The sequence below is a fragment of the Dasypus novemcinctus genome, chromosome 18 (assembly GCF_030445035.2).
Source record: "Dasypus novemcinctus isolate mDasNov1 chromosome 18, mDasNov1.1.hap2, whole genome shotgun sequence".
NCBI classification, from domain to species: Eukaryota; Metazoa; Chordata; class Mammalia; order Cingulata; family Dasypodidae; genus Dasypus; species Dasypus novemcinctus.
The window spans coordinates 16,076,137-16,088,232 of NC_080690.1; the positions used below are offsets into that span (position 1 = coordinate 16,076,137).

The 12,096-nt window shown below is 60.1% G+C and overlaps 1 protein-coding gene across 2 annotated transcripts in view; it reads right to left on the reverse strand.

Annotated features, from left to right (window-relative positions):
• Positions 1-12,096, reverse strand: part of VAC14 (VAC14 component of PIKFYVE complex) — a 114,544-nt gene that overhangs the window by 44,137 nt on the left and 58,311 nt on the right. For both annotated transcript variants that reach the window (XR_009181519.2, XM_058279748.2), the window contains exon 13: positions 5,485-5,641. Coding sequence is in view for 1 of the 2 variants with exons in the window: in XM_058279748.2 (XP_058135731.1) it covers positions 5,485-5,641 (157 nt within the window). In the remaining variant the exon portion in view is untranslated. The remainder of the gene's footprint in view (positions 1-5,484; positions 5,642-12,096) is intronic.

Here is a 12,096-nt window from a genome sequence, read left to right on the forward strand (position 1 = left end):
CCAGCAGCTCTGGAGAAGGCCGGACGCCGCTGTACCTCGCCCTCATGGTTCGGGCGAGCAAGGAGCCTGGGCTGGGCTCCGGCAGGAAGTTCACGTGACCTGCGGCTGGCCGAAGGGCAGACAGATGCCGTTGGGAGCGCTCTGTACCCAAGGCCTGGCGGCTGCGGTGGCAGCCAGGGAGCTGGCCCCGCAGATGTTACTAAGTGGAACCTGATGTGGTGACATGAGAAGCTGCAGAACGTCTCACAAACAACCTTTCCTGGGATGTTTTGGATTGTGCTTTGTGGCTGTGACGTGAAGGAACCTCACATGTCAGGATAAAAATAGCTCTGGTCTCCACACACAAGGCGAGTTAACAGTTCAACAAAACCAGATGTGAAAACATCGGCAGCCCAGCTCAGGCCCATGAGGCCCCTGCTCCACCCTGCCCTCCCGCCAACCTCCCTGCTGGGGGCTGGGACGGCCCTGATGCAGGGAGCAGCAGCCTTGGCTGGCCCAGCTGAGAGCACGGACGGGAGGCCCAGAGCCCCGGGGCCTGAGCCAGGTCCTGCTGCGGACAGCAGGGCGGTTCCCATCAGTGACAGCCTCTCCATGGAAGGGGCTGCCGGATTGGGAGGCTGGTGGGAAGCAAGGGGACAGGGCTGGGAAGGGCAGCTACCCCATGGAGCCCACTGGCCAGGAGGAACGGATCCCAGGGGTGGGCGGCCAGGTGAACTGGAGCGGCCACAGACCCCACAGGGTGGGGACAAGATGGTTAAGTGCTGCAGCAATGGCACTCCTGGGACCCCATCTCAGGGGCAGTCACTTGCTATCTGTAGGCCAGCCCAGCCGAGGTCAGAGAGGACAGAGCCCTCCGCCTGCCCGGGCGAGCGCCACATCCGGCAGGCTTTCCATCTGTGCAGAGATAAGCCAATGGGCTGCGGAGGGATTTCCAGCTGACATGGCGGAGCAGAGGGGCCGCAGGGCTGCCTGCCTCAGAGAAGAGCGGCTGCTGCAGGGAGCAGGGCTGGGGGCCCAGGGAACCCTGGGGGGCAGGGAAGGGAGCAGGCGACCAGGAAGAGGCCTGGGGGAACATGAGCAGGGAACGCCTTCCTGGGCAGGGGGGCTCACCCTGACTCCCTGGTGCCTGTTGTTTTAATGAACCCCGAGGACCAGTGCTGGGGATTCAGCGCTGGCAGAGCCCGGCCTGGGACGGGGCTTCCCAAACTGCACCGAGCACGCAAGCCACCCGGCACGATCGCACCAGGGACAGGGCGGGACTGGTTTCTCAGGAGCGCCCAGGAAGAGCTGCCCCAACCTGCACCAGGAGTAATGAGGGTCCCCGAGGTCATGGCCAGCAGGGGAGAGGATGAGCCCAACACCTCCCACAGACAGGGACAGGCGAAGCCTCTGGGGGGGCCCTTGGGGTGCCTTAAAATAAAGAGAACGGAAGTAAGGCAGCACCTCACCCGTCCTGGGCACGCAGGAGCTCGCAGGGTCCCCACCACCACCTGTCAGCTGATTTGTGGGGGTGAAGGGGGTGGCGTGGAGAGGCCGCAGGGAGGGTCGGGGGCAGAGCCGGGCAGCAGACCCCAGCTCCTGTGCTCTCCATGCTGCCTCCAAGGGCTGCGAAGCGGGGGGGAGGAAGGGCCTTCAAAGCGCAAAGACCAATAGGTGAGGCTTTTTAGGGGCTGGGAAACGGTTTTGTGTGGCTGGAGGAGGTGGACGGGAAGAAGAGGGAGGACTGTTCTAGAATGGACAGGCTGGGCGCGGGACCACCGGGCCAGCCACCACGGCTCCTGCCTGCAGGCAGCGGAAGCTGCCAGGGCTGTGCAAGGGGGGTTCATGTGCGCTCTACGTGCTGTGTGTGGAGGTCAAGCAGCCTTCTGGTCACCGCCGACCTCTGTCCAATGGCCCAGCCAAGGTGGGAAGGTAACAACTGTATTTGCCCCTCCGAGTTTCCCTCAGACGTCGAGGAGCTACTATGTAAAGAGCTTAGAGCCGTGCCTGCAGCTAACAGGAGCGCATTACTGCAGGCAGACGTGATCATTACTGTCAACAACACTATTGGGCAGGGAGCCCAGAGATGGTTTTCTGGATTTCGTCTAGAACTGGTTTTGGTCAGGTGGCACGAAGATGCTCCGACAGGTGGCCACACTGGCCGGGGCTATAAAGGAATGGAGCAGAATTGGAACATTTCATTTTGACCCGTGTTTTTAAAGCAAGGGGTAAAACAAACCCATCTTTGGGCCGGAGAAGACCTGCATGGTACATGGACATAAGCGGTTTTTCTCCCACCAAGAATGGGCCTTGTCATAGAAGACTGGGTTTCAGGGGCAAGCCTCAGCCTGGGGCGACCTCTGGTTCTGTGCTGGGCAAGGGCTCTGAAGCCAGGGCAGGGCGGCTGCTCCTGCAGCAGCCAAGTCCAGGCCCCGGAGGCCGGGCCTGCTCTGAACAACGGGCTGATCCCAGAGGCCTCCTCAGCAGGCTCAGGGGCAGGGCGGGCCCACGGGCCTGCTTGAGGGGGGCTGCGTGACTGCTGCTTCCCCGGAGCTGGCAGGGCCTCCCCAGACTCCTCCCCTAGTGGCAATGGGGGAGAGAAAGAACAAAAGGAGCCGAGGTGCAGGGAGGTGTGAGGCAAGCTAGGGAAGTCCACGGGAGAAGGAAACTGTCCCTCCCCGGCCTCTCTTGGAGCTGCCCAGCGAGGCGGCTCGCCCCTGCCTGACTGCCCCGAAGGCTGCTTGTGAAGCAGGCTGGACTCTGCTCAGCCACCTCTCCTGGCGCAAGGAGGGGGACAGGCATCAGGTGGCCATGGGGAGGGAGATGCTGACGCTGCACTAGGTGGGAGGAGAATCCCAGGTGGGCCACTTTGCCTCCTGGGCCCCCGGGACCACCGCACAGGCGCATTTAGGCACTCCTGTACTGCTGCCCCGTCTGCACTGCTGAGTTTGCAGACGCGACGCACAGGCAGGGCCGCTTGGTTCCCTACAGATGTCACTGCTTTCATCTCTGCTCGGCTCCCTGATTCCTTGGCTGTCCAGAAAGTTACTTTTCAGGAGTGTGTGTGTGTGTGTGTGTCTACAGTGGGAAACAGCACAGCAGGCTGCAAGTCCTCAAAGCTGTGTCCTGGAGAGCGAGAGGAAAGCAGTATCTAAACAGGAAGATGGTCTGGCCTTGCAGCCCGTTGATGTGCACAGCCTGCTAGAAACAGACACAGCGACCCCCTGCCCACCCTTGTGGCAACGGGAGGAGCAGCGAGCAGAGGAATGAGTGACCTCGGTGGGGGGCATGGTGGCTGGGGCGGAGGGGCACAGTGCCCCTCTGGCTCCCACGCTCTGTGCTTGCTGGTTTCACCTGCTCAGCGATGGAGCGGGGACACCGTACATCCAATTTAGGAGATGTGGGAGTATTCAGGGTTTCAACACTGAGCCCAGAAGGATTGTCAGACCTTTAAAAATCATGGCCTCCTCGGAAAAATCCAACGAGAGCTGTGGACATGCACATGTGCATGTGTGCATCTACCTGCAGGCCCTACATCCCCTGCCATTCACACACGTCTTAGGAAAATAACTTGTGGGCTCCAGTATTGTGTAACCTCGAAGTAAAAGATGGTACTGGCTACAGGCTCCTCCCGGGTGCTCTCTCCAGGATGGAATTTCTTCCCGTCTGGCACATGCTGTTGCTTGCCATGACCTCAGGGCAAGTGCCTGGCTGACGTCTGCTGCTCCGACAGCCCTGGTGAGCCGGGGAAGGCTCTCCTGCCTCGCCCTTGTAGTGGCCCACCCACTGTGGTGGAGCCGGGAGCTGGGTTCAGAGCTCTCTGCCATACAAGTTCCCTGAGCCCCTGTTCCTGGGCACGGGGTCTCAGTGGGCCCATGGCAGCCTTCCTGGCCCATCCCTCTACCAGTGGCTCCCTGGTCACATTTACCAACTACCCTGTATGCAAGAGGAGGGATGAAAGGACAGCAAAGCGTCCTAGGGGACTCAAGGAGCCCTTCACTGCCCCAAGGCTGCTGGGAGCCCCCTGAGAATGCACCGTGACCACTGCCTCCTGGGGTGGAGAGCTGAGGGTGGGAGCTCTGGGGTTCCTCCTCCTTGGCTCTTCCGTGCTGGGGCCTTTGCTCGGCCACTGCCCCTTCCAATCAGCCCCTCTCCCACTGAGGCCCCCGACCCCCTCCTGTGGCCCCTCACTCCACCTCTGGCATTCCTGCCATCCACCCCGGGGACTTCAGGCTGACCCTCTGCATCAGACTTGGGGACCCAGGATGGAGGACAGACTTGTGGCTGAGGGGCAGCGGGTGCCACCCCCAACAGGGGTCAGGATGAGGGACCCACCTCCCCGCCCATCGCCCCCGACTGCCTATAGAGACTGTGCTCACTGGCAAGGAATTGAGGGCATCCTGGGAAAAGGAGAAAAAGAGGAAGCAGAGGGTTGCTAGAGCCCCTCACTCCCTTGCCAGCTTTGGCCACAAACAGCTGGAAGCGTGGGACCCGCGGCAGGCAAAGCACACACAGTGGAGGGTCAGGGAGCCTGGGAGAACAGGCCCTCGTCTATGTCACCAGTGAGACGTCTTCACTGCGTGGGCCTCTGCCGTGGCCGGCAGCCCCTGGCGCGGTCAGGCCGGCAGCGCTAAGGAACTCCCGGCACTTCTCAGGCACTGGCCTGGGCCCTGCTGCAGAAAGTGAGGCCCTCAGGGGTCTGCAAGGTGGGGCCGAGGGAGGGGAGCTGCTGCCCAAAGGCTCCAAGTCTGAGCCCTGGCTTCTTCTTCAAAGGTTCTGGGGACCTTGGGTCTGGAGGTCAAGTGCCACTCAACAGACAGAAACACACCCAGGAGACACCCAAGCTGCCCAGGCACTTCCCTCCCAACTTGTGTCCCTGGGCATTTTCCAGTCTTGCTCTGCTGGAGGGTTTGGGCGTGTGCCTGGCGGAGGAGAGTCGCGTGGGGTTGCCTGCCATCCGGAAAGACAGGACCGCCAGGGATGCCATGGCTTCTGGGATGTCCTGAACGCCATGGCTGAATTATCCCGCCTCTCACCTGGGCTGCCTGCCACGTTGTGAGCTATTTTTAGCTTCTCGGTGAGGAAGGAAACAGCTGCCTAGCCTTCTTCCACCTATGAGATCCAGGGCTCTAAAGCCTGATTCCAGACTGGGGAGACAAGGTTCCAGGTAAAGAGATAATGGGCTGCGCCAGACGGTTTTCCATTTAGCCAAAGCTCAGCAGTTACAAAGTTCGTTTTGTCCAGATGTGCAGGAAGATGGGAGAAGGGCAGTGAGGGTCTCCTATGGGGGATGGGGGCTGCTGAGCATGGGCCGAGGAGGAGGAAGAGGGGGGCGAGGTCTCCTGAGCCTGCAGAGCACTAGCAGGAAATGCCTTGACCTCTTACATCTTGGTAGAGCACCAGGGCGCGAGAATGTCGGCCCCAAGGACCACCCCGGTCCCGGATGAGAACCAGCACCAGCACGAGGAGGGCGTCTGGGGCTGCCGCCCTCGGGGGAGAGCTTACCGGAAGTGCTCAGCAGGCCGGCTCCGCTTAGGACAGGCACCTGAAGCTCTGAGTGGCTGGCCCGCAGGTCGGGGCCATTGGGTGGGCCAGGGTCATCCGTCTGGCCTGCAGGGGAGGAAGCAATTTCTGCCAACACCTCCAGATCCTTTAGGATAACCTGGGGGTAGAGAAGCAGAGAATAAGGGATAAAGCCCCTTACCGAGAGCTGTGGCGAACATGAAAAAGTGGGAGATGTGGACTTGGCTCAGTGTGTGCCCTGAGCAGGTGCGTCTCTGGGCTCCTGAGCCAGCCATGGTCATGCCTCAATGTCAGCTTGTGCCAGGATCCAACAGTGCCCTCCTGCTGGGGGGTCGACAGCGTCCCCCAGAAAGGCAGGTCTGTGCCCAAACCCTGCTACCTGTAAATATGACTTTTTTTTTGAAATACGGTATTTGCCTATTTCTCTGTTTGTATTCTAGTTAAGATGATGCTAATTCCAATGAATGGCAACTATGGCAGTTTGAGATTTATGAATTCCAAAAAATTATGTTTGTAAACTAATTTGTTCCTCTGGGTGTGATACCCTTTAATTGTATTGGATTCAGCAGAGATGTCTTTGATTAAATTGTGTTATGATTAGGGCTTGATTCAACCACATCATTAGGGCGTGCAGGGTTGAGTCCCTGTCCCCTTGGTTGGCTGATAAAACAGCCTCTTAGATGGAAATAGAAGTAGATACACAGAGAAAAGACACAGAGGATCCTGCAGCTCTGGGAAGAGAGATGAGCCTGATGGTCAAAAGCTGACCTTGTGAAGAGACCAGAGCAGCTGAGCCCAGAAAGAAACAAGCCCCAGGGAGAGAGATGAGCTTTATGCCAGCCTACAGCTGAGATGGGAAGAGGCTGGGACCATAGGGCGGGGCCTTAAGAGGAAGAGGAGGGCTGAACCCAAATGTGCAAACATTTGGCAAGACTGTGGGTGAGGAAGTACCTTGAAGTGGACTCTTCAGAGCCTTGTAACTAAGATTTTACCCCAAATAAATACCCTTTATAAATGCCAACAGATTTTTGGTGCTTTGCATCAACACCCCTTTGGCTGATTAATACAGCATCCTTATAAGGAAGGCCACGTGATGACGGAGGGTAGAAGGCCCTGTGATGACAGAGGGAGGGAGGCCACAGGGCAACACAGAGGGAAGGAGACCACGGGATGGGGGGGCCTCACGGGATGGAGGTAGGTGCATGTGTGTGACTCAGTGGCTCACACACCCACTTCCTGCTCCTCCAGCGCAGCACCCCATGTGGCAGGTGAACAGCCGCCTGGCCCCCACTCACCTGTGCTGTGGAAACAGGCACAGCTGTCCCCTACATGTCCCTGGCACAAAGGGGATGTCTAACAAACATCGGCTGAATGACCGGGTGACTGTGCCTCTACCTGGGCTACATGGACGGAGCCCAGGTCGAGAATAACCACGACCTCAGACCTGGAGCGGTGGGAAGGAGGCAGGGCTCTCGGGGGGCAAGTGGGGGAGAAGATGGCCCAGGTCAGCTCATGAGAAGGCTGCTACGGGTTCTTCTGGGGTGATGAAAGTGTCAGGTAGTGGTGATGGTTGCACAACTTTGCAAATATAATTAAAACCCTACTTCACGCCTTGCACAGCCTGTTCTTCTGAGCCATGGGCTCCTCCCCTGAGGTCTGTCTGTGCAGAGGGACAGAGGGACATGCCCTTCAGACAGTGAACCCTGGAGGCCAAATGCAGCACATGAAAGAAGTGAGCCAATGAGGCACCTGGCGACATCCCCAACACCGTAATGGACACGCTGGCCCATACTGGGTGCCCCGTCAGAGCCCAGCTGCCAGGGGAGGAGGCCACCCTCTCTCCCAGCCCAAGGCAGTGCCCTCCCTCACCAGGCTCACCCTGTACACGAGGACTCTGAGGGAGCCAACCTGCGCATGTCAAAGCCAGCGCTGACCCTCCGGGCTGGACACAGGGCTGTGAGGTCACAGGGTCCAACTCCAAATTCAAACCCTGACATTCACCTGTCTGATCTGGAGCGGCTAACTTCATCCACGTCCCCTGTCCCTCACCCTGGCCACCCTGCCCCCTTCCCCTCCTGCCACCACCCTCCACTGATCCCTCGGGTGTGTGGGCCAGGACTGTGTGAGTTGTAGCAGGTGCAAGGCTGCCGGGCCAGCCTCTGCCTGTGACGAGGTCTCGACTCCTGGGGTGGGGGCACAGGCAGGTAACAAATTCAAACAGCTCAAGGGGAGCTGGGAGGCTTCCTGGGAAGTACCAGGGCCTGAGTGTGCCAAGGGAATGGGGGTGGAGAAAGGCAGGCACTCTTTTCATGAGCATAAGCCCGTTGTGGCCCGGGAACGATGCGGTGCATTGCAGGAAGCCAAGCTCTTGGTGCAGCTCGAGCAGGGCGGGTGGACGGTTCCAAGACTAGCTGAATGGCAGGCTGGCCACCAAGAGCTCATGGCCCACGCAAGGAAGCCTGACCCTGTTCTGCAGGCGACGGGGCCTTAACCTTGCCAGGCTGTGGTGAAGACCATCGGGACACTTTATGTGCAAGGCAAGAAAGCAGGCCCACGACAAAGGCTGCGGGGCCGCGGGGGTTAGGAGACCGCTGGTCCCGCAGGGGCGGGGCAGGCCTGCCCTGTGGGCTGCTGGGGCCGCAGACCTCAGGCCACCAAACATAATCTGCCATCACCCTGTCTCTGCACCACCTCCTCCTGCTCCTCTGGAATGTATGACCAAAAAAGCTACACGTTTTACATACTGAATTCTCTTATTTTAGAGAGTTTAACACCAAATGGCAAATGAATGCAAATTACACTTCAATTGCACAATTAAGGCCGGAAATGTGGGCTGCAGGTTCCTTCAGTAATGTCAGCCACTCCTCCTGGGCTTGCACAGCCCAAGATTGGCCTCCGTCCCCGGTGGCCTGGTGGCCTGCAGGAGGCTGTTGCCGTGCCTGGACAACCCCATGTGCCTCTTCCTTAAAAGTCGGAGCAGCTTCTCCAGCTCCCTCGGCCACTGGCCTCCTTAGGGGAAGGGGCTGCCAAACCGGAGGACAAGACATGGGTGGAGAGTGGGAAGCCGCTCCGGGGCTACGAGGAGGCCCTGCAACACCCCGGCCACTGCTCCCAGTGACCCAGCTGACCCACAGACCTGGCTTCACAGCTCCAGGCCTGCCGTGGACCTCGGCCCGTGCTCTGCCCCTGCCTGGGGAGGGAGAAGAGGCCCTGGGGCCTGGGGGTGAGGGCCGCCAACAGCAGGCTGGGACAGAGCGGCCAGGCCACCTGGAGAGCCCTCGGCCCTTGGGCAGGAGCCTCCACAACGAGGGACGGGCCCGCACTGACAGCTCCCCCCTCGAGGCCTGGAGGAAAGGTCGCCATGCTCCCCACTCCCGCGTGGGGATCTCGCGCCCCGACCCGGGCCCCTGTGGCGAGCAGCCCGGCTGGTCCTGGCTCTGAGGATGTGGAAAGGCTCACAGAAAGCGGGAATACGCCTCCCCGATTAGTATGCGCTACACAGCTTTTTGCAAAACGAATATAAAACACTTGTGCTTTCTTTTTGTGTGAGAGAAAGAAGCGGGGAAAGAGGAGGGAGGGAGGAAGGTTACAAGAAAGCAATATTCTGCAGGAGCAGGAGGGCCTGCCGTTACCATGGCAACAGGCGGGGTGGGGGTGGGGAAGGCTCCTCTGCTGGTCCCCCCTTCCTCTGTGGCCACGGGTGGAGCGAAGGGGCCGGGGGCAACCGGGTGTGGAAAACACCTGACAAAGCAACTCCGGGGAGAGGCCACGGGCTGAGGGAGCACCTCTGGTCCTCCCTGACGTGCCATCAGCGGATGCCTGCGGAAGCCTCTCTCTGGAGGTGACCTTACCCGGAGGGCTTTCCACCGGCAGAGGGGGTGCCTCCGTTGGGGAGGGCGCCAGTGCGAGGATGGGGCCCCACGGCCTGTCGGCCCCACTGTACTCCAGAAGTCCAGGGGCGGTCTCGGGGTCGCTGGCCGTCGCCCTGGGACCTGAGGCCGCCTCTCCCACTCCCCGCCGGGCCGCTGGCTGCTCCCTCACCTTCGGGGAAGGGCTGGAGACTGATCAGCTTTGCGACGCCAGGTCACTGGACCAGGAGGCTTGGGCGCGCCTCCTTCGGAGGAGTCACAGGGTGAGGTGCTCGGCCGATGCTGAGTAAACACTCGCTGAGTTGAAGGGTCAGGCAGGAAATGGCGGACGGGTGGCTCTGAATAGCTTCTGCCAAGGGGACTGGATGGGGAGGCCTCCCACTTCACGACCCACTTACCATTAACAAACTTCTGTCAAAGGTTCTGACAGGCCACCCACCGGTCAGCTGATTAGGCCTTACGTGTCAGCAGCCTCAGCCTTCCAGCCCCGCGCGGAGGGAGCCCTTCTCACGCTGACAGGAAATTGGCAGACATCCCCAAACTGGGCCCTCTCCAGGCCCGGCCAGGAGGAGGCCGCGAGAATGTTTCTGGGGGATGCACTTGGTGCGAGCAGGCGAGGGGAGCTCAGGCTGGAGGCGCTGGAGGCTGAGGCCTGGTCAGTGCAGGCCCCTGCCAGAGCAGCCGGCTCACCGAGCTGGGGGCCTCGGCTAGGGTCCAGGCAGGTCGGGCGGCGCCTCCTCCATGATGGGTGGAGCTGACGAGAAGCGCAGAGGCGCGGGAGGACAGGCCTCCAGGGAAGCCTCGGCCCTTGTGCGTCCTCTCCACACAGAAGCAGGTCAGCCCTGCAGGGCCCAGCCTTGTACAGGTGGCTCCTGCAGCCCCAAAGGGCTATGGAGGGATGTGCCCATGTCACCTGGCGTGGGGGGCCAGAGGCCTCTGTCCTGGACACAGAGTGAACGTGGGTGTGGAAAGGGGGGGACTCTGAGGCGAGCTTGGTCTACCTCGGGGTGCCAGCCCCACAGCCTTGCCTTCTGCAATGCAGAAGGCAAGTACTGCTAAAGAGAACTTTTAGACTTGGGGGTGGCGAGAGATGGTTTCCTTATTTCCCATTGAGAAAAAAACACCGATTAAAACCTTTATGCCTTGGTAAAGCAAAAACACAACAATAAAAAAGGACCACAGCTTAGTCATGTTGCTGTGAATACAGGCCTTTAGGGATCAGGCTCGCCAACCCCCACCACTTGAAAAAAAAACAAAAAGCAGCCTTTGAAATCCTGTTCTAAGTGCCTAGCATGGTGCCATGTGTGCAAAAGGCCAGCGCCTGGTGCTTCCTGCTCACCTCCACTAGCAACAGTGAGCCTGCAGTCGGGGTCTGGCGGCTCAGAACACCCCGCGGCTGTCCCTCTCCAGGAAAGAGAGACACGAAGGCTGGCCTGGGGTGAGGTGGCTGGGACACCCGTTCCTGGCTCCCTCCCTTCCTCCCCCGGGGTCTCCTTCCTGCTGATTCCAGCCCCCCTCATTTGCACCACCCAGGCTGAGCAGGAGTGGACCTCAGGGTTATACGCTCTCCCCGGGAGCCGGGCAGGGAGCGCTGTGTACACACAGCGCTCCAGCCCCGTTACCAGGCACGGGCCCTCGGGCCCCGCTATCTCCAGGCCGCGGTGCCTGGCAACCAGCAGGGCGCACCTCTGGGCTCCCGGGTCTCCCACCGGGCGTCCTGCACCCAGCGTCCCTGCCAGCTTGCACCTGGTCCCGAGGATGCAGGCTCTTCCCACCGGAAGGGAGGGCCCAGGAGAGGTGGGGCAGGCCGGGAGTGGGATTGCGTCCCCACCCTCCCGTGTTCACGTTCTCCTACACCCTTTCTGACTCCATCCTCATTGAGCTCATGGGTCAGGGGCCATCAGAGCACGAGAGGGGCATGAAAGGGTCTGAGAACACAGAGCGCTCTAAAGACACTGGCGGCCTGGCCCAGCCCTGCTGTGGAGAAGGGATGACCCATGAGGCCTTCTGGAGCAACTGGGCAGAGCTCTTCATCATCACTTGTCTCCTCTGCGCCTCAGTTTCCTCTTAATGTAAAACGGGGAAAAAAACAAACAAACAAACAAACAAACGGGGAAAAAACTACTGTCGAGGGGTCACTGTGAAGATGAAATAAAACCATGCAAATCTGATGCCCAGTGCAGGGTGTGTCAGAACAAGTGAGCCTCGAACGGTAGCTCTTCCGGTTAGCAGCGGGGAGCGGGCCCAGTCCTCAGCACCTCTGGGCTCACTAAAAGCTCCTGCCTGCTCCATAGGTCTTGTCAAGGACCAGCAGGGGGCTGCCAGGGAAATTCAGCCGATTCAGCTTTGGTCACCTCCAGAGAAGGAGGAAAACCCCACACACAACTTGGAAGAGACGCTGACTTCTGAAGATGCCCCAAGCCTTGGGTGGGAAATGGGGTGAGCCAGGGTCCTGGCTGCCCCAGGGGGAAGGGGAGAGTTAAAAAAAAAAGCTCCAGAGAATTCTGAGGCAGCTCTGGTTTGGACAGTTCTGTTGTGTGGCTTCTGAGCCAGGGTTGTGGGACCTTGAGCACTCCCTGAGCTGAAGGAGAGATGGTAGGGGTGGGGGTGGGGGGGACGAGGGAGCCAGGGTGCTGGGGGTGGGGGATGAGCCAGCCAGGAGTGCTGAAGGCAGCAGACACGGACATGTAGCACGCTTGTCCCTATAGGTGACTCGTCCTCAGAT